The sequence below is a fragment of the Vanellus vanellus genome (genome assembly GCF_965231255.1).
Source record: "Vanellus vanellus genome assembly, chromosome: 3".
Lineage (NCBI taxonomy): Eukaryota > Metazoa > Chordata > Aves > Charadriiformes > Charadriidae > Vanellus > Vanellus vanellus.
This window is the reverse complement of record NC_138907.1, coordinates 60,720,089-60,743,859: the sequence shown is the minus strand read 5'-3', so window position 1 is coordinate 60,743,859 and position 23,771 is coordinate 60,720,089. Positions and strand designations below refer to the sequence as shown.

The window sequence follows — 23,771 nt, the reverse complement described above, 5'->3', positions numbered from 1 at the left end:
TAAGGCAGAAGGACTTGCTATAGCTACCGAGCTTGTTCCTCTCCATTAGACTTGCCATAAGCCCTCATGTTTGGGAACTTGTGCCCCAAACTCCACATTTGCTGGCAATGTAGTTCCTCACTTCAAGACTCTATTGGTCCTTTTTGGAAGACTACTGGTTTTGTTACTGCTTAAGAAAGCACAGTGGTTTTGATCAGCTCAGCAGTCTGAACCTGTGAAGCAAGTCTTGTGCTACCATTTTAAAAAGAAAATTGTAAACACAAGTTCTGAAGTTCTGAAACAGTCACATATGGAAACATTTTGACTCTCCTAATAAACTTTTAAAGAGAATCTTTGTCTCTTTTCAGTATATAACTTATATTTTTCATTTTGTATTTAGCCAAAACTCTCTGACAGACTCTTTCTTTAAGGAAAAAATTATTATTGTCAGCTGCTTATTCAAAATAATTTATTTCCTCACACAGATTGATGTTTCTTTGACCACAGGGTAAAAAAGCAATTCCTTGCACAGGAACGCATGCCTGTATTTTGGACTAAAGCTGGTACCTTATTCTAGGGACAAAGGATTCCTTGAAAGAGATGAAACTAGACCATAACACTGATTAGGAAAAGGTACCAAATGAATGCTTCATTATATTTTTCCACATTTTTACACTTAAAAAAAAAAAAAAAAAAAAAGATTTGGTGAGGTTTTCCAGCCTAAGCTATATACCTTATTTCTGAGGTTTTCAGATGCCTAAGCAAGATGACTCAATCATTTCTGAAACTCGGATATATAGCAAACATTTTAATACCTCTGTCATATTAGAGAATTTGGAAAAAAAAAAAAAAAAAAGAGCTGAAACCTAGCACATGCTGTAGCCTTTGAGGTTAGCATGCAACTTTTTCTGCACAAATGCTGGCAGAAGAAAAGTGGGGAGACGGGGAGGGGGGGAGGCCACAGTTCAGATATTCTCATCAGCAGCTTTTTATAAGGTATAAAGTTCCATATTTCTTCACTGCAGAGCACACATTAACTCCATTTAAGAACAGATTATAAATATTGCATCACTACAGAGAAACTAAGGATGTCATGTTCCAGCAGGGTTTATTTGGTTTATTGGAGACTGATGCAGTCAAGCATTCAGGGCAAGGAACCTGCCTGTCCCTCCCACCACCTCCACAAGAAAGAGGAGGCACCTGCCCAACTCAGAGACAGGAAATCCCATTGCAGAAACACAAGGTGAGTAAAAAGCCAAGTGGAAAGAAAGATCAGAAAAAGAGGAAGGAGTGACAGACACCAAAAGATGCAACCAAGTAGGATACAGATAAGAGCCATAGAAGCAGGGCTGAACAGAAGTATAGGAAAGACAGGGCAGAACTCAAGGGTATGTACCTAACAGATGCAATACACATAAGAGGCAGAAAAGAGACTCAGAGTGGACTCTAAACACCAGAAAGCACAGGATTCTCCAGAAACAGGAACCAAAACTAAAGAACTTTTTGAGATGAACTGTGATAACTTGTTTCTGTGTCAAGGCCCTAAAAACAATGCATAAAAACAAGTGCTATCTTCTGCCTTACCTGTCTACATTTTCATTAGTCAAAGAACAATTTACTGCTCCTTTTGATCTTTTTTTTTTTTTTGGGAACACAGTTAATACTTACAGCCTGTCTATACACCTGCCATTCTATAAGAATAGAGAATTAAACTGCACATCATAAAAAATCCAAAGTGACTATTACACTGTGTCCATTTAAAACCATGGATACAATTAAATATTGCTTATATGGGTACTAGATTTAAAAACTGAGGAATTCATTTGCTGTGGTTAAATTGGGGAAAATCCTTTAATAAAACCATATTTAAAACCTGATTTTCAGAACGCTAAAGATTTCACCAAGTAGTTGGATATAGTAGTGAAAAATATCTGTCATAGCAAGATAACCAAATACTAATAGCTACTCTTCAACAACTCACTTGGAATCTCATTTAGCAGACCATCACCATTATCATCTTTATACATAATTACCGAAAAGGTAAATTTCCATTAGAAAGCACATCCATTTTACATTAAAAAAAAATACATTATACAAGTTTTTGTTCTGAAAATCTTTTCCCCCAACTGCACGGTCATTATTACTAGTAGATAATAAGCAAGTAAATTTCAGTAGCAGCTTCACTAATGGATTTTACCTTCATTTGCTGCCTATGGTACTCAAGAAATTCAAAGAAACAGACACAGAAATGGAAAAGTACCTACAGAGATGACAGGGAATGTAGTACAGTACCTAGATGTATACTACTATTCTTTTCAGCATCTTATCTTCCTCTCTGTTCCTTTCTCAAATGCAGGTGCAAAAGCCTCCCACTGTCTGGGAAGATTTTATTTCACTAATTTTCAAACAGTTTAAGGAATTAGGACTATGATTATTCTATAACTGAACTATCAGCCACCCATATGTGTAGCAGAATTCAAAATACCATACTTGTCTTTCTCTGCTAAACTGATGACTATCTGTTTTTACTCAGCAAACTGTTCTCAGTAAGGAAAGCAATAACAAGTATATCCTTACTTTAACCACAGTTAAGAAAACTTCCCTCAAATATGTTTTTGTCTAGGGTTATGCTCCAGCTTTTCCTTACAACGATCTAACATTATAGTAGGAATAAATTAATCTCTCAATCATCAATACTTGTCCCATTACAGCGAAAAAGAAACAAAACAAAGCAGAACACCAGCAGTAGGAAGCCCAACTATCTGTGTCCCCAATTTAACCACAGCTTCTAACCAACTTTGAAATCCTATCCTTAGCCAAAAATATGTTTAAAGAAATTTGTTAATATAAAAAGTGAAAGAAATATGTTGGTCAACAGGCTCGGACACAAATGTCTTCCCTTCTCCCAGTTCTCGTTTAAATACACTTCATGAGTGCAGACTTCAATACAGTGTTCTCCTATGGTGCTCCAGCCTTTTCCCAATGATAATGTCTTCTGATTAGGTACAGCAATGTCCCACACAATGCTGCTTTTCTGAGAAGGTAAAAGGCCAGCTAACACAAATAGATTGGCTGTATGCATATAAGTAAGATGGTATGTCTGTTGTTCAGTAGAAATAGGTGACAATTTAAAAACAAGTTTGGTATTAATGTAACAATTGTTAACCTTCCATTTTTAAATTACCTTTAAATGCCAAATTTGATGAAGGTGAAATTTAATGGAAAGATAACTTTTTTTCTCTTAATTTAAACTTTTTAAAGATTTTATTTAGAAAGCAGCACTGCTTCCTTTATTAAATGTCTTAAGTAACTCCTATCAGGTATGATAAACGTATTTTTATTCTTTGGAAACGGTTTAGATTCTGTTACTCATCATTAGGACAGCAGAGATCGGGATAACAACTGGCAAATTAGGACTACTTGTGCTTCACCACAAGAAGAAAAAAAATAGGAGTGCTGGGATTGCTGGAGTAAAGCAGCTGGCAGAAGTCATGGTGGCAGACTTATGAAGGTTATTCAGTTAGAAAGATATTCTTATGATTTCAAATATCTAATAAATATATTTACCTTCCAATCATAAGGCATTTTACTGGGAACTCCAGTACTGGAATAGGCAAAGAATGTCCACTGCTCCCCAAATATTGCATTAATAAAACTGGAGGAAAACACTGTTTAAAAAACACAGAATACTTGCAAGCCACCACAGTAATTACAGCAGTAATAAAACAGTTACACAGGAAGCTGTATTTCAAAATAGCTCTTTCCGGAAAACTCTAAAATGAAAACAATTGTTAATCTACAAATTATAACACGATTTTACAATATAAAGGGGCATTCCTTTTTGGCAACACTAAGGAATATACCTGCCTGAATTCCATCCTCCCACAAGTTATTTCTACAGAAAGAATAACTTTTTCTGAGAAGAGGTGGGGGCAAAAAAGAGAAAGGAGGGGTAAATTATAATTTTCCCCACATTTCCCCAAATAGTTCTGAGATGCCTTTTTTTTTTTTTCCACTATCCATCCTTTCCTTCCTAGCTACAAAAAGAATGCCATGACCCATTATAGCAACTTACACACTTCTATGTAGCACATTACATACTCAGTATTTGATTCTGAAAAACGTTTGCAGTGACAGCACTGGCAAAAGCTAAAAAATAAGCTCTAAAATCAGTCTTCCTAAGAAATCTGTTAGCTTTCCCAACAACACAAATTTGAACTTTGGCATCTGTTTTCCACATATCTGGATTCTGTGAATATTAGGCATTCTTCTATTACACAAGCAAGGACTGAAATTATTGTGTTTGAAGAGAATTCCAGCTCCTCAGTATAAACACATTCCATATCCATTTTTAATGTTTTTTTGGAGTGTGGTGAGAATATGGCTTCACAATACTCCTACATTTCTGATTTAATTTCTTTATGGCACATAAGGGCAGGTTGACTGAAGATTTTCTTTTTAAATAATCCAAAGTGCCATATCAGAAAGTGAGCAAACAGAAGAAATTTATATGAATTTAAATTCATCCATCTGGGATCATCTGGGTCATCTAGGATCTAACAGTTTTCTTCCCAGTACACTATGTACTGTATGGTCCTTGCCCAAAGCTAGGTCCTAACTGGCTAAATGTAACCTTCTTCCTGTCACGGCAATGACAGCTGGCTCCTGGCTCTGCACAGTTAGTCCAAACAGTGTATAAAAGCATTGTAGGTTTTCTTCCTGAAATGTGAATGCCAGCAGAATACACTGTTTTCAGAAAGCCATACGCGGTCTATAAAATTTGGTGAACTACACATCTCAGACTTCACACACCCATGACAAAAGATTTCCTTCGCACAAAATTCAACAACTATGTTACATGATCATACAGTTCCAAACGCCTCAAGCCCACTCAAAGTGCATACAAAGTACAATTAGCTGCTGCACACAGCGTGCTCCACGTGCCTTGATTCCACTTCAGAACTCAATTCCAAACATTTTGAAATACACAAAATGCTGTTTATTACACAGACACCTTTTTAACTTAACACATAACGTAGTATAACAGCTGCAGTCAGGACCTTCCAAATATGGTGAAAGAAAATGATGTCACTGTAGTGACAATCAATGAACTCATCACTATATTTTGAAATCCTGCTGCTTCTTAAAATAATCTATGCCGAAGATAATGTGCATGTTTCCAGAAAATAAAACCATTCATCCTCTTCCCACAGCAGTTTTCTTAAACTGAGCCCTTCAGACAAGATTTTTTTAATCACAATGAAAACATCAGACTCAAACAATCACTAAAGTATGTATGTACTTAAACCCAAACTTGTTACCTTTTCTCTGCTGAAGGCTCATGAAGGCCTAAAATAGTGAATACAAGTTATTACATTTTTTTTGTTTTACCTTAACAATATGTCTTTGTCCAACAGATCTCCTGAGTGGAAGATATAGCTTCACGATGTGCTTACTGTCTCTTAACAGCTAAGTAAGAGGAAACTAATACCATATTGTTGTTTAAATTTTGCTATTTTGACACGAATTCTCCTATCATTCCCACTTACTGGCATGGTTCACAGTGTGATTTTTGTGCGCACAAAATACATTTGCTACATTTGCTTTCTGAGGAAACTGAACCAGAACTTCTGCTCCATGCATACACCAAATTAATTCTACCCCATAACACGGTGTTAGAGTCTAAACGAGTAACTTTGCCCCTCAGACATTTTCACCAAGGCTTTGTGGAGGAAATATAGCCTAGATAACCAGACGAAACCTAGTCAGAAGTAGACTCCTCAAATTCACACTCTATAGATGCAGAAGCATCTGCAACAACAGCTTTAGCGTGTTCATTTGCTTCTACTGCATTACATCATTTGTCACGGTAAATAAAGCCTAAGACTGTACTGCAGCATTAAACGTCAAGAACACCACAGGTATTTCTCCTGTGCTTGCATAAACCTGTTATCTGTCTTTTCAATTATATGAGCAAGCATTCCTCTGAAATTGTTTCAGAACACGGGATTTCCATTGACTATTATATCAAAGCAGATACAGTCGCCTTTAGTAAGCTTTAGTAGCTTACTAAAAAATAAGCAAACAAACCCACTGTTTACGAAGCAGCTCTGCAAACTCATCCTGAGTTTTCTTATCCAGGTAGCACTTTTTAGCTATTCAGCATATTTGTAGCTGTAGAAATTCCACAATTAGAATTTAGTTAACAATTCTCTTGATAAATAAGGCTGATTAAAATCTAGCTCACTCTCCTTTAATTGTGCTAGCTTTACACAGATAAAAAACAGTAACATTTTATTACTGTTAATGAAGAAGTCTTCCCAAGACTGCATCAATTTACATGACTGTATATTAACACAGAGACTTATCTGACTCTTTCACAATATAAATAACAACGTAATTAAATCCAGTTAAACTCTGAGGGTACATTACTTTAAAAGATGCACAATTGTAGAACCTTTGCAATATCATCTTTCTTGTGAAAAACACTTTAGAAAGTATTCTCTTGTATACTGCAGAGACTTCTACCGTACTTGCTGAAAAGTATTTACAGTAATAATCATCAGTCTCCAAGGCCAGGATTTTGTTTACTGTCTTTCTTGGTGAAGAACTGATCAACCATCTTTCCACAGGAATCACTGCAATGTCATCAAACATTACAACTCCAGAACAATTACTGTGGCAAGATAGGAGTAACTCCTCCCACGAGCAGAGCAGCACACTGCCTTCATACAGTACATGCACCCTCGGGAGGAAAGCGAAGAGACAACAGACCTTCAGTGTTACCTATTTGTCTCTCTAGATCTGCTGCTTCATCTGGTGTTGCGCGTGGGAGGACACCAGGATCACTGAAACTAGTACGCAGCAGGGTCCCCATCACGAAAAAGAAAAGAATCCCACCAATTGCAGGTATAGCAGGTGTAATCTTCTCTGACAAATATGGACAACTGGAAAAAGAAAAAAAGATAAAACATAATCCATAATACATAGTGCAACTTGCTCTCAAAAACTGTTTACCATTATAAATGCACATGAAGAATTAACTTTCTTCTATTGATACATTACTTGTCTTGGAATGCTTATTGAAGCTGAAATTTCTGTTTATGTGTTTGTCACACTTCTGAAATTTCTCATAATCTGGTCCATAATAAAGGTCCAAATATAACAATGATGTCCCTAACATGCAACAATCAATTACATAAGAAAAGAAAATAATAGCCTGTTTTTATTACAGGCTATTATAAGTACATATATTTGTTCATCTACTGCCCAATTACTTAAAGTAAATTGTGGGGGAAGGGAAAGGGAAATAATCTGAAGATATTCAGCAATAAAAAGCAAAGCACATAACATGGTGAAATAAGCCATACTGAAAAAACGTAATGAAGTCTATAAAATGAATTTATAGTCCATCACAAAGACAGCATTCAAGAACTTACACCTGTGACACATTCCTTTAACAGGCTTGGCATATATCAATATTATAACACCACTACTGGTTTTCTTTCTTAATCCATTTCTTGTAACTTGGTAAGCTCGTTTACTTATTATAAGATGAGTACAAATGACAGTGCAACACACCTGGAAACATATAATCCAGCACCAGTATCAGTAGCCCTTTACCAGCACAAAAAAAGGTTCTATGGTTACCAGATTTACTATATATACATAGGGCTTAAGATTGGATCACAGATTTAGCAAGTTTTCCTCTATGCTTCACATGTAATAAAATCAAAATGGACAGAAGCATTGGAATCTAAACAACAGTCAAATATAAGTATCTCTTTACAGTGTGCAAAAAGAGAGGACATGAACACTCAGGCATTACACAGTATACTACTCCCATTAATCTGAGTCATACAATAAGCACCGCAGGATCATCTTCGAAAACACACAGGCTGAAGACTCTTCATAGTTCTTATACTAAGTAGAGGGGGCAAAACACACAGATGGCTTCATGCATTTCTCGTGTCTGCATGGAAGTCATAAAATAAGCCTAAAAACAAAATAAGCCAAACCCCAACAAGTTCTAGGCCTTAGGGCTTTGTCTAAAGCTTCCAGGTATCAATCAAGTTTAATTAACATAGTCTTCCCTGTTTCTGCTGACTGCCTTAAATGATGATTCAGATGCACAAGCTTTTGCACTGCAAGTCAGTTAACCTCACTGGAATGTTAACTCTGAGCAAGTGATGACAATGTCAGCTTCACTGTCCATCACTTCGGCCGACAAGATGGGGAGAGAATGGAAACACTTTTCATACCAGCTACCATGTACCAAGTATTTATCTCCCTGCATAATCCTGTTAACTGTACTTGGCTGTTTCATAGAACGCCATGGGTTTCACAGAGGCAACAAGCCCAAATGCATTACACTGAGCATCACACCATCACTATGAGTGGAATTCATCTTTTGCCCTACATGAATGTAATACTACAGGTGTAACAAGTTACAAAAGATTAAAAAGACAATTAGGTATAAAAAAAAAAGGCAAGGGGCAAGAAATACCATAGTTTCATATAATGAATAGACTAAATACTAGGAAATGTACTTCAGACGCACACTTCTAGAAAATCTGTTTCAGTGCTAACTAAAGGAAGCAGCAGCAAGACAGCTGGTAGATATAAGCCTTGCTCCCTTCGTGTCAGAGAAGTCAGACAGAGTGAACAACCAAGAGAAGCTTTCATACCACATAAACATTGTTCTGTTCAGTTTATTTCTTGCCACAAAGGATTACTGAAATCAAAACTACTGTAATATGCTCAGACAAGAGTACAAATAGGCTGCAAGAAAATATTTTTAAAAGGATTACAGAGAACATGTACGTTAATGAACACTAAATATAGCACAGTGCTATTATTCTTCTATTGCATTATTCATTACACATACCAAAGAAATTGCAACTGTGATGAAGTTTGTTGACCAAACAAGAGCTGTATGTGTGCAAAAGGTACCAGGAGATAATCTCAGGGCAGCACAGTAGGCGCAATACAGTTTAGACAGGTGCCAATGCAAAAACAGCAACAGCGTCTACCTATATACCCTAAATTCTCAGTGATACTCGGAGAATGGAAACTGAAGGGTCATCATTGACAGTGACACGTTTTGTTTTAACAAGAATTTCATAGGGAACTGGTAGAAAGAACAAATTCCCATGCTGAAATACTGAGAAAGCCTTGCATTGCTGAAAAGCGAAGGCGTCATTACAGTAAAAGAGCGTAAAAACATCTCATATCTCTGCTTGCCGAAGCAAGTCCATCTGCAGTGAAAAAAACCCAACAATGACTCTCAAAGCCCTGCACACTCTTCACCACAGGCAAGTGTGAGGTATTCTGCTTCACCTAAAGGTGTTTGCAGGTCTTAATACCCTGTATTTCAGCAACTTGCGCTCAGAATTACTTCAGCAAAGACAAAGATGTCATCTTTGGTAGCTTTTGGCTCCACCTAATCAGAAATTATTTCAAGCTGAGAAACCAGCCCTTATCGAGATTCAGATAGTAAGCTTAGGCAGGACCATTGAATCCAGTCTGACAAACAGACCATATATTATTACACAGGCTTGCAGAGAGCTCAGTGATATCTACCCTTAAAAAAGGCCCAATTATTTCTTTGAATTCTTGTAAATTAAATTAAAAAAATACAAACAGATACCATATAAACCTAGGTTATTAAAAAATCCACTGAAAGTGGCTTCAAATTAAAAATGTGGATTTTAGCTCAAGACTGTCAATACATCTGTGGAAATACACTTTTTATTTATATAATTTATATTTCCATGCTTATATAAAAAAATGTATTTGTAGGGCTACATTGAGTCAATACTATTTTAAACAGTTTGGTTTAGTGTTATTACTTTTGGAATTGTCAAATACTGTGCACAGAAAAAGATTATTCCTAATATTTCTGCAAATTCTTTAATTAATTTGCTTTAAATTAGTTTCCATCTCTTCCAGCATCAGTTTTCCTCAGATATTAAAAGAAAAATCTTTTCTGAATGGTATTTTCAGTGAGGTTTTAAAGTAAGTATTATCAGGTATTTCCTGACAGCCAATTTCAGAACTTTCATGTAAAGGCACTCCCTGTGCAGAGGACTGTCTGTCTGCAGCACTACTTATGATAAAGCAGCACAGAGCTCCAGAACAAATCTCTGTCCTACTGCAGAGCAAGTAGTGGCAAACCTTTTAAAATCAGCACTTGATAACTACCAGATGTGAAATGACATCTTCAGTTTACATCTTAGACACAGTAAAAAAAAAATTGTCCTTAATTGGTAACTGTAATGATAGCAAGTACTGTCTAGGTCCATCCCAGAAAACAAATTTTTAGGAAGTATTACTTGACCATAGAACCCACTAGAAATTGTTATTGTGGAAATAGCTTCTTCAGAAAGCAATGTTTGGATTTGTGCATAGCAACCAGTAACACAACCTGAAGTTTTGATTTAATTAATAAAGGGGCTTTATACAAATCAGCCCTGCATTTTGCTTGGTTTCTCAGCTGCTTTTTGGAAGCATTATGTGAAAGTTTGTATGAGTGTAGGAGGGAAATAAAATCTGCTGGAAGACTAGTCTGTCACAGCTAGATAAAAATAAAACCACAATGGCATTTAAGAGATAATTATGAAGAATCACCCCTGTGAACAAAGGATGCAGGAGAACAACAAAAGTAATTCTTACCACCCAGCAGCCCTCTTAACTGTGTAATTGTGCTCCCTGTGGCTGCCGAGATCAGCAGAAAAACACATGTAGTAACTGTACTACTGTACTGAAGAGCACACACAGTGAGAGTTCTGCAACTTTCAAGCACTTTCATTAGAAAGGAATAAAAAAAAAAAAAAAAAAAAAAAAAAAAAAAAGAGAAGCCTCCTTAAGGTCTTTCCTGGAAAGATGAAGGTTTTCCTGAGCAGTTCACTGACAGTTGTTATTCACTGATGGGGTGATACAGTAACTCCAGTACGGATAATGGAGATTTGGAGAGAGTCTTACTTGGAAAGAAGCTAACCCTGTAGTTACAAAAACACATTAATAATAAATACAGCCACTTACTAAAGAGCACCAAAAAAAAAAAGACAGGGTTTTATATCTATGAGAAATTAGAGATCTTGCCTAATATTTGCTAAGCTGGCAGACAAAAAACATACAGATTTTATGCAAAGATGTAGTAGCCATCACACTTAATTACACTAATTAAAATAAAAAAAAACAAAGAGACTGTTCATTTTCCTACATCATCAACTTAATTTATGTTTCTGCAGTTATTCTCTATTTAATATATCAGTAGCTGTTGGTGTGCGGGCAGTATCCAACACAGAGAGGCGGCTTGCACTGCGAACTCTGCACTTGGTTCCACATGTTACAAGTTAACATCTGAAAGCAACTGTGCTGCTTTCCTTAAACTAACCCAAAGGGTTTGGTTTTTTGTCCTTTCACTCTTACTTACAGCTAATCTCAGCTCCCTCTTCCTTTCATAACCACTGCATCATTGCTCCAAGTCACTCAGTCCCAAAATTCTGGCCTTACACCAACACAAATCTTCATCAGGTTCTTTCGTGAGTCAAGTTAGTTTGCTAAAACGTACGAAAATGATGCCATTTTGTTGACTTCTCTTTCTGCCTCTTTAACAAATCAAATATGCACTTGGAAAGGAGCATTGATATTAGCACAAGGCAAGAGAGACAGAAGCACGCACAAAAACTAGGAGAGGGCAGCTGGGACAGAGGGAGGAGACCTTCATTTCAGCAGCTGTCAGTAAGGTTTTCATTCAGATCACTGCCTCTTGTGAAACCACATTCTAACCTTGACCTCTTTCATTTTAGAGATGGCAACAGAATACCCATATAGACAGATTAAAGGCAAATCAAGACTCTGGGCTAGAAGAACAAAACCAGCTTATAATTTACTTTTCTAATGACAAGTTACTAGTTTAAAGAAAGCAGCCAAAGACGTGCACGTAGACCACAACACAGTGGGAGATGCAAGGACGGGCAAAACCTGAGGGCACAGCAAGAATCTTGAAGGCTGCTGCCTGACAAAGACAGTAGGAAAATAAATGGGACAAAGAGAATGATCAGAGTGAAATGATTTCAGTGTTGTAGGGTTTAGAGGGTTCCCTCTTTTTACTTGTTTTCCAGCAGAATCTCAACTAGACAACGCTACATTTCATATTGCTATTAGGAAAAGTGTTAGGCAAAGTGTAAGGAGGTATCAAAAGAATCACAGAAGCACTTTTAAAGACTGCACTGTGGATTCTCACATATAATGCAAGCTTCAACCTGCTACAGATGACTTCAAAGTTACTGCAAATATGATATTAAAACATAGTTTTAATACACTCAGAATTAGAAGAAGCATGGTATAAATTTCCCCTTTGTATAGCGGTAGCTAATGCAGAAGATAATGCCACAGAAAAGAATACATAACTAATTTAAACACTAGAAGAAAAATAAGACCAAAGAATGTTTGAATGTGTCAGTTCTTCAGTCGGTATTTTTTGGGATGCTCATATGTTTACACCTCCACCCCCAAATCCCAGTATCCTGCAACCACCTTTGAGAGGACATTATTTTAAAGTTAAGGTGAAGAAACTCTTAAGAAAGGTCTGACACAAGAAAAATGTTCCAACAGGAAACAACTCACAGTGCGTTAACTAGTTAATTCTTCACAAGCATACTGTTGGCACACAGAAAATGTGTTGTAATTTGAGTACAGATTAGTCCAAATAATGTTACATGAAATGCCTAACAAGATTAGCTAGGGAAGTTCTGCATTAGTTTCCTACATCTGCCTGATTCTGTTGTACAGCTTTTAAAATTCCTATGAGAATTTTCAAGTAGTATTACGGAAACCACAAACTAATTTCAACAGGGTTTGAAACATGCTTTTAAAAAATTGATTTGTTTCATTATTCTTTTTTGTGTTTTGAAATATTTTTAAACATTGTACACCCCCTTATTTCAGAATGGTCAATCAGTTTCAAAAACTTATTTGATAAAATACAAGACAAAAATCACTCTTCTGATACTCGCTTCATTTCAAATCCAGGAAATCTGGAATGCTGCAAACATGTGAAGACTGTGGAAAACACAACAGCTAGCAGACAAAAGAAAGAATGAGAGCAGGAAGGGAAGAAATAGGCAGAATATTACCTCCTCCTCTGTTTGATAGTCTAAAATATTATACTGTAATCATAAATCCAGATTTATGGAATGCCATCAGACAAGAAGCATTTAACCTTGTTTGATTGCTTTACTAGCTTATTCTATATTTTATGGTACTGGATACATCTTACTTTTTTCTGTATTTGCTATCGCTTGGAGATAACTCCACTTAATTTTAATTCTAATGAAAAGTAAATTTAAGTGGGAACACATACAGAATAGCAGTAATAATATCGTGTACATAAGTGTCCCAGCCGCTATCAACACTTATAAATTATTATTTGAAACAAAGAAGGTTAATATGATGATATCACACAGATTACAGAACAGCATGATCCTTAAACCTAATAAATTAAGTACTTCAGAAGTTCTCTCAAACCTAGTATAAAATAAAATTAGCTTAATATTACCCTGAACAGCAAAAGCTCAACAACCTGTCTTCAAAGTTTCATGTGAAAACCTGACACAGTTTGGTCTTTAAAGCTGATGCCAAAATAAACGAGCAATCGCCAAGAATGAAAGACTGCAGGGAGCTCTCTCTTCCCTGCTCAAACCAGCAAGTGTTCAATGGAACTCTAGCAGCACCAACTCCATTAAATTGTAGTGCATTACCACTGAAATCTGATTTACACTGGCTGGATTTGGATGTAGGAGTTTAGACGAAGCTAAGCAAGCAGTGTTGATTATGAAATTGTATAAGATAATCACAAACTCCCTCCCTACAAGTAAAGATCTTACGGGTTTAATGCAGCAGATATGCAACAATCAAAGCAATAGCCTTGCATAACCTCCCAGTTTTTATTGATACATGAATTAACTCTAACGATCCACTGTCAAACTTCAAAGCTGGGATAGATTAAATGTATAATGCAAAAAGAACCTGTCTGCAAAACAGATGTGGTTACTGAAGCTCCTACAAGGGCAACTAAAGTTTGCTTTGTTATACAGGGAAGGAACTTTGTTTTACAAAACACAATTTCTAAAATTTTGATTGCATCAACCATTGGCCAGAAATTTTCAAGCACGGGAGTAAGAAAATGGGGAATATCTAATGAACTATACATCAAGAGCCTGAGTCTTATCAAATAATCAGTTTCTTTATGAAAGGCCAATGCAAGTATGACATATCTCCAAAAGACCAACTTAGAAAAGGCATGGATTCCAACCATGCAGCAAATTGAAGGCTTGCTTTATTGCCATTTCTGTTTGCTGGCTAATTACTTACCTGAAAAGCTAAAATGTATTTGTACTTTAATTCTCTGGTTTTGCATACAGTGCAAGGTCTGGTTTCCGTAGTAAAAGACAACCGATTAATGAATTCCACTAGATGCACAAACTCAGAATTTCTTTTAAACAGCTCATATAGAACACTTTCTTTCCTGTTGTGCTTCATATTACTTCCTTATTATTTCTTATTATTTCCTGTTACGTGATTTTATAACTAAACCATCAGGTTAATCCCAAGTACTTATGAACAGAAATCAAAACTGGGACAAAACAAGCGGAAATGCCTTATGCCACAAATAAGTCCCTGAAGGAGTATGAGCTTCTAGGTGATTTTCCACAGGATTCTCTGGAAATTGAAATGTACACAAGTAAGCTGCTGCCAGATAGTGGACTCCAAGCTTTCAATGAGGAGTACATTGTGTTCGCCCTGCACAATTTATAATGTCTAAAAGCTAGAGGTATAGCCTAGCTCTTGCTAAAGGGCAAATGCTTGTCAATGCAGTTGCTACCCCTGGCCACACTCTACTGTCACTTCCCTTGTATAAGCACAAGTGAGCTGGCTAACACCGAGTTAAAACAGAGGAATTGCTCTCACCTGGTTCCCTTTTCTGAAAAACAAAACAAAACCAAACCCCATTTGGTTAGTGTTAGATCAGTGTCCTGAACGACTTCGCTCACTGTATGATGTAATGAGTGCCCGTGAACAGGTAGAAACACACAGAGGGCAGGATGAAGTTGAACTGTCATTGCCAGAGGCATTCAACTGCTATGTGGACTTAGCCATAAAATGAAATCCCACCCATAGTCATAAGAGCTTAGGAATAGTAGATCCAGTGGGATTTTTTTTTTTTACTGTGTCTTTTTCCCTCCATAATTCTCCATATTGCAAGTCTCTTGCATAAAACACACAAGTGAACTTTAAAATACAGGGGGAAAATATTAAAACCTTAACTTCTCAGCAGAACCCACTGCAATACAAGCTTTTGCTCTTTCACTGAAAAACAGAGCTAAGCTTCACAGACACAGCACTTCCTGGGGCTCCTTTACTTATAAAAAAGTGGAGAACTGATGATCCTGCCCACACTACATCACATACAAAGTGTACATCACATGGTTATACATAAAGCAGCTGGGAACATAAAGCAAGGATGAGCATAAAAACAAGAGTTTAACCTCCTCTTTCCAAAAAGAAGCAGAGTTAAGCAGTAGCAATTTAACGACTTAATCATCCATCTCAAAGACCCGAGAGGCCTGTTTGTAACTTTACAGGTGTGGGTCTCCACAAATGTTGGGAGAGTTTTACCTGAAATGGCATTCTTGTTTTTTTCTACTGCCTCCTCACGGTATCATGGGAATTCTCTTATCCCAGATTAAGCATTCAATGGACAAACAGACTGCCATACTGCAGGCTACTTCAGCTGAAAAAAAACCCAACAGCTAATTGGCACACATCATGCCAAAGCAGTGCCAGCTCTCCATATCTAAAAATGAGTCAGTTTAAATATAAACAAATTGCAAGACCAGCTTGAGGCAAACCTTTTATTTCATGGAGGAAAATAAAGCACACAGTGCTTTATCTACACAGAAAGCATTACTGCTACAAACATTTTGGTTAGCAATGTAATCTAAATAACTAGGAATAGCCTTTTACTGTTTTGAAGTAGAACTGAGATTTGTGTGCAAGTCATGGAATTCCAGGCATTAAAAGTTTAAGAAACACCCTACATTAAATGCTATGACATTACTAACTCTGGTGATTTGGAAGCAATCTTTCAATTATCTTCAGGGATGTGTGCAGAAAAGATTGCACTGTTCGAATACTGAAGTACTATTGTCTGAATTCCTCCCCCCCCTAAAGAAGACATCTAAAATGCTCTGTATACACTTTTACATTAAGTACGTATCAAACCTAGATAAGTGTGTTCAAACAAAAAATCAGTGGCTTTATCGTATCATGTTTTTCTCTATAGTTCCACAAATACATCATCCATAGGCACATTCCTCTTGAGTAAGGCCACCGACTGAAATTATTCATTCCATATTCCCTTCCTGGACACTTGTATAATTCACCAAAAGTTATTTCTACCATACATCAATTCTATGATTTAAATGACCTGTTTAAATAAGGGAAACATATTCCAGTATATTTTCTCTTAAGCCAACTACATCAAGAAATATGTATTAGAGAAAAATACACTTCAAGGAAGTTATAACAGAAACATTATTTTGAAAACTAAAAACTAAAAACTGAGGATGAAAATCATCCATATTAACGGTTAAAAGCTGAAAGTATCACAGAAAGTTCTGTAGCAAGCTCAACAGCAAAAAAAAATTTCACATTTAAGAGAATGACGTTCTTCACACAAATGCCAGTCGCTTAAGAACCACCGTTACTTTACAGTTAGCTGCTGTACAGTAACTAAATATTTTGACTGCTGATGCATAAACAAGACCTGAATGGAAGACGAACAAAGAAGAAAAGCCCAGCTTTTACACTGTTTCTTAAAAATATTTTATTTAAAATTCCCACTCAGGTTTAAATTTTTTCATATGCTAATTTTGCTTTCTACTATTTCATTAAAATTTTCAAGCCTTTTCCCAATTGAATTGTTACTGCAATTTTGTTCAGTAATTACCACAATTCCCAGATGTTAATGTAAATTGAACCAGGATTTCAGGTAGGGAAGAATAATGAACACAGGGTATTACTGCTATCCTTCGAAAGTATAATTTAAGTCTTCAAGTTAATGTCTATTTTTGTCAGACTGCCAAAACTTTTTAAAAAGCATTACAATAAGGTAAAGCAAAGCAAGGAAGGTCTGTATTACATGCATTGCAACTGTAAATTTCAAATGTTTTCCTTCTAACATTTTAATTATGCAACCTGTTATCACCTCTATGACACAACCCCAAGCCCCACTGAAAGAGCATTTCTTTTGCCACTATTTATACTGACATCAAGTAGATGATACTGCAAGTGGAATAACGTGATCTCCCTCCCTAAGGCAAGCCAGCCTTGAAAATCAGAGCAAAGCTCAGTTACTTCATTGTTCCCAGAATATACTCTAAGGAATTGCAACATAAGATTTGTTCTCCGACTTTCCATTGTCAAACATGTTGTGCTGTTCTCCTCCCAGTTTCAGATGCTGATATGTAAACAATTCTCCCAGACACGCTCAACTATGCCAATACCGCTCCAACTGTTGGTCTGCACTTCGGCACTTTTGCACAAACAGGAAACTAGCAGGGCATGAAGTTAAATAGAAATGGAAATCTTCTGAATACATAAAACAATTGCACAGAAGCTAAAATAAAACCAGTATTGCAGCAAAAAACCAGACACAGCTGTAAGACCACTACCCCACTAAAAAAAAGCAACTGACTGTATAAAACAACATAACATGCTACATCCTACATCTCCGTAGTGCACCATCTCTAAACATAAATTGGTGATGTGCAACCTATTTCATTGAGTCCTTCAAGCACTGAGATAATGAGCCCCACTTTTTCCATGGTGTTTTTGTCTTTAACCAGGTTTATGCTGCCTTTGGCCAACCCCTCCCATGTTCCTCAGCTCTCTCCTGGCTGGACTGTGATCACCAGGGACCAGAGGCCGCCCAGACCCTTCTACCAGCTCCAAACGCTCACACTCCTTCTGCTACAGTACCAGGGGGGAGCTGCAGCCTTTACAACATCCCACCAGCATCCCAATTATCTGTGGATATTGGCAACTGAACTTGAAGAGAAACTGCTACCCTGCATTAATCAGCAGCTTCACACACGGTAACGGGAACAGACCCTAACCATGAGGATGAGCCAGGGTTCTGTAATTTTCTGCAGCCTTTACTCTATTCTTCTAGCCTGTCCTCCGATTAAGTCCATTCTCCGTGGAAAAGCTTGCCTTTCGGGTTTGCAGAAAATACTACCTTCAAAGAGACGAGCTGCATGTAACTAAGAAGTGTGCTGGTTATGTTACTTCATATAGTTGCACTAAATGAAAGGATAAATGCCCAGCGTTTCTCCTCCTTTCTTTCTGTGCCCTTACAAACATGACAGCGAAGTTCAGATGTCAGGTAGGTATGTCCTTCATTTTTCAATAGCTTTTCTATGTAAAGGTGCAATGTAATGGGGATTTATAGCATTTTCTGTCCACATGTGTTCAGAAGGGAGAGACCTTGGTGCGTCTTGGTCCTAGTTATAAATATTGAACTAATGCTCACAATGAATAAGTGATGAAGCAAAATGTATAAAGGACACATGCAACACTGCAGCAGAATAAGTATTTTCTATTTACAAATTATAGACAGACCAGAAGCACAAGATTCTGCTTCCTCACAGGTATAGAAAAATCCTTTTCCTCTCAAAGCACAAGAAACTACTCTGCTTTACAACTGAAGTATAGAATTCTTTATTCCCATACTCTGCTTTGGCTGAAGAAGAAAAAAAAAAAAAAAGAAACAGCAAAGAAGAATGGACAGTCATGCAAGAGATCTTAAATCAAAATACAGCTGTAAATCTAATTTCAGGTCCATTGCACTTTACATTACAAGCTTAAATAACATTATATGCACTTATTCCTCCAAAAGCAATTATTTTGCCCTCTTACGCTCCAAAACAAAACTTCATTTTTCACATCCATTAAACGCTAGGTAATATGTTATTGTTTCATTAGCCTGAAGACGACCAAACCCTCAGAGGTTCACTGGTATGAAGAACACACCAAATAATTCATCATATCACTGCAAATAAGGTCACAAATTGAAGTCCAGAAGCATTGCCAGGCAACGGAACTTCTTGATGAACTGAGTACTCAGCTCATGCTTGTTTATTTTTTAAAGCCCTTCTTAAAGTAATAAACCATATTATTCTCACTACTGGACCACTTCCATTCTCTTATATTTGACACTTAATGAACAGAATGGAAACGTATCTGATAAAGTCAAAGCTTCTTACTAGTAGACAGAAGATTCTAATAAGATTTTGCTGAAAGGATGGAAAAAGGACTGAAGATTACACACCTTATAAATAACAGAAATTATCCTAACCCACACTGTAATCTAGAGAGAAATTCACATTTCAAATGTATGTTAATTAAAATTCTAAACATTGCATTTTGTCCTGGATTGCAAAACAACATTAATATCCTCTATGTCCCAAATACATACTAACCACCTATTAACTCGTTTAAAACATGCAGAAAATACTGGGGCTGGAAGTAAATATGCAGGAGTAGACAGTGCATTTTTTTCTATTCAGAAAAGCTACAAACCTCAAAATAGCAAGCAGCATGGCAAATGCCAAGTTGTTAGTATAACTGCATCCATCCCCCAAGAACATTTTTAATGCAACTATCTTTGAATTATAATTCATAGCCATGAATGCGTATGAGCCCTGTTATTGGTGTCCAACTCCTCACAGACTCTGAGAAACACTAAGATATGAGCTTTCTGCAATTATTTAGTCTGTTAGAACAGTGAACAGTCATTAAAATGTAATAGCCCATATCTGCCAACCACAAGTTCCAAGCTCGTGTTTTGGGCTCATGCACTGTTCAGAGGGTATGATCAACTCACTGTGAACATGCTCAGGACAACACAAATCTCCCTCTTTGAATGTGAAAACACTCTGCTGTTTCTCATCAGTACTGATAATTATTCAGAGCATCCTAAGCTGCATTTTGATCCTTAACCTAAAAAAGCGCAAACGCTTGTTCTGCAAGGCTGTCCTACACTAGGATAAGGTGCCAGAAAAAAAACAGCATTTAAGAACATGATTAGCACAGACTGTAATGGAACCTAGGTGCAAATATAAATCTAATCTTAGAGAGTTTTATTAATTCATCTTCTATTAATCCCTTCCCTCCCTTTTCTGGAAACATACATACACGTGACAAAAGTAATTAACACACTCGTAGGAATGAGTCCACAATTTGGTGCTCCAAAGCTTGTAATACCTAGCTAGACATTAAGAAAAACAAAAGGGAACACCTTATACAATGGAGGGCTATAAAATGTTAGCTTTCAAGCAGGAGTTTCCTTGAAGCCCAGTCCCCTTTTTCAGTCAAGAGCATCAGAAAAGCATGTTAATGACAGCTATATTAAAAACTACAACAGAGCAATAAATGAAACAATTTTAAAATAGAAGAATCAACAGTGACAAGAAAATGTTGATGTTTTTAAGAAATAAAGTTGAACAGCAGCAAATATTTGATTATTTTATCTTTACTATTTCTTCACCAAGTACTCGATGTTCAAAGCATAGGACTTAAGTTCTTTCCTTTGTTTTTCCTCACTGTTCTTGAAAAGCTGGCATACTGCTCTTGGCAAAAACCTCTCAAGAAGCTTCTCATAGGATACTGAAGAGCTAAATTAAATCGTAAATCTATAAACAACAATTTAAAGATTTGTAATTTGAAGGAGTATTTCTACTTCCCTAAAGACTAAAGTAAAAAAAAGAAATCTGTGCTAAAGAAGTCAACGAGCCTAAGTGAAGTGTAAAGAAAGGTCCTGGTAGCATTACTAGCCAGAGGTGGCCTACTACAGTCAAACTGGTACAAGAAAGTGTACAGTAAAGATTACAAAAAAAGTATTGAAAATATTTTGAAAATGTACGGCTTTAAAACCCCAGTTGTTAATGCACTACATTGCAACCCTACATTGCAATCATCCTCTATTTTGTATATGACATTATCCTACTCATGCTAAAATTAGCTAAACTATATATTCTTTCAAAACAACAAAGCAACATCACTTATTTTTTGACCTACTCTGCTCTCAGATGCTTGTAGCTTAGCCAACCCTCTGCAGCTGCTTCGACACCATGCCAATGCCTCCACTTCCTCAGCCTTTCTATGCTTAGGAAAGAATCTCTGGAGACCTGAAGAGTATTGCACAAACAATACTCTGTCCTCCAACTGTTGCTAAATACAATATCCATCTTTGCTTCTTTTGTCTCTCTTGAAGGACAGTGGACATGTGTTTTGGACTTCATTTTTGGTTGATGAAATAATATTTTATTTTCTCTCAAAAAGGGGATGGATTAACCTAAAAGCCGCCCATTACAACAGAGGTCAGAAACAGTTCAGTAGATAGGACGGGAGATGAGGACTCTGTAAAGTTCTCTTCCTGGATCAGCCAGGAATCTGTTGTGTGACCTTGAGTAACGGTAATTCACCTCTCTATTATCCCTCTGCTTTTTTTGAGCGTACGCCTATCCAGGACACAAGCAAGATAGAACAATTATGTGCCAAACTCTGTAGGACTATAAAAATCCCCCCCAGTTATTTATTTTTATTGGGTTTTTTTGCTGCCAGTGAACACCGATGGTGGTTTTGGACTCTACTGTACAAAAACACTGTCTAAGCAGCAAGCAAATCAGCTGGAATCTCTAGGCAATACTGAAATACAAATAATTACTAACAGGATACACAGCTTGGCTTACACAATACAATAGGAAAAAAAGAGAAGGACTTAAAATAGAAACTACATATGTTACTATGCTGATCACTAGTTGTCTCGTTAAAAAAATACTGCGGTTACAAAAAATTAAGAAAATACACAGAATCGGAAGTGTTTCTGCATCCCCTAAAGAGACAGGGTGTTTGTCCTTTATGAATTTAAATCTTGTTTTATAAAATGATGCCGTTCAGGTCTAGACAAGAACTTAATTGGTTTTCAAAAACATTTAATAGGAACGTGATGTTGACAGATATGTTAGCAATAGTTTCTTTCCAAATACAGTCAGCGCATGTCTGTCAAACTTTTTAGACAATAACTGAGGAAATTACTTCAAAGTTCTAGTAAAAAAACATTTCTTGAGATTACAGAATAAAGGAGAATTCAGGCAAGTGAATAATATTAAGAAATGTGCATGTTCCAAGAAAATATCTTTGTTTTAAAAAAGCCCTAGACTTTCTGAATTACAGTATCTGAGCCTTCAAGCAATCAGAGATTAACTATTTGCCACTGTGAAGAGTAACAGTAGTCTGTACAGTTCAAAGTAATTTCCTCCACTAACATACTGAGTGCGAGTAACTTATTGTTGACGGTGGCAACTAAAGCTTCTCTTCCTCTCAGCAAGCCCAGTCATTTCCACCCCTGCCTTATGCTGACACAAATGTTCCAGGGAACGAGGAAGCAGACCAGACTGACGCCCTCCCCAGGAAAAAATGAAGAGCAGAAAATAAGCTAGAGCGAGAAGTGAGATGACTGACTGGTTGTTTTTAAAACTGTTAGTTTTCATTGTTCAGATTTATCTCTTATTTTAGGTTGTTAATAAGTAGTTGATCACCAGCCTTCAAGTATCTGAAATCATCTTCAGTTAAACTGTTAACAAAGCTACACCAGAGAAAAACATTGAAATATTTTTAGGGAAAATCAGACACCTCTATTTAATTTCAGGCACACCATAGGACTGACTCCAACCTGACAATGTAATAAGTCAATTACATTATAATCTACATCTATAATCCCTGGAGTATTCTACATAAACACTGAACCTGCAAAAAAAAATCAAATAATCTAATGACAAACTTTAACGGAAAGCAACAGACTTTTATAAATAATATGAATAGATGTTATTAAGCAGTACTTGCTGCACATTATAATCCTGATTATAGGACTGATTATGACTGATTAAGGAAACAATTCAAAGCACCTAAAAATACCTAGCCCTTTGAATGTTTTACTCTTGAATTCCACAGAATTTTACGGACAAATCTTTTTCAAATAGAAACCCCAATTCCACTCAGCCTCTTCAAAACACAATTATTTAAGTTAAAATAGGCCAGGTCATCTGCAGAGACGTGAACTACATTTACAAAGCAAATTCTACCATTACCATCACAACAAGGGAAGTTTCACTTTGCTCCTTACTTTCTTTTGCTGTCAATTTTGTTATACAGCATTCCTCTTATTCCTACATAATGAAAAAAATGTTGGTGTTATATGGGAGTTGTTGCTACTTAATATAGCACGTTTACTCTGCAATTTTTTCCTGTGTCAAGCAAAAATATTTGTTGCAAAATGAGTTTACTTTGTAGAACTGAAATCTTCTTGGGACAGAATAACAGTTAAATTGTTGGAATTGATACATATTCTCCATATTACAGTGCATCATTATCGCTAATACTTCCAACAACTAGACAATTTCTAGGCCTAAGTAAGTTATAAAACAGTCCTATGATTCCACGGGTAAAAACCTCCTAACATTGCCAAGCTTCCTTTATTTTTTGCTTTCTTTCTTTAAATCTTGAATACAGACATCAGGCATTCTGCACCTTCTACTTGCAAGAAAAGCACATCTCCAAGCCAGTCTCTCTGGCATCTACTATTAGAATTCTTTATCTAAGAAACTGGACAAATCTGTATTTATTCCCAGTGCCTGTTTAAATTGATCAAATTAACTCCAGCA

The 23,771-nt window shown here is 36.5% G+C and overlaps 1 protein-coding gene across 2 annotated transcripts in view; it reads right to left on the bottom strand.

Moving 5' to 3' along the window:
• The window catches only part of ZDHHC14 (zDHHC palmitoyltransferase 14), a 119,319-nt gene that overhangs the window by 50,517 nt on the left and 45,031 nt on the right, over positions 1-23,771 (bottom strand). For both annotated transcript variants that reach the window (XM_082481354.1, XM_082481355.1), the window contains exon 2: positions 6,766-6,926. In XM_082481354.1, coding sequence (XP_082337480.1) covers positions 6,766-6,926 — 161 coding nt within the window. The remainder of the gene's footprint in view (positions 1-6,765; positions 6,927-23,771) is intronic.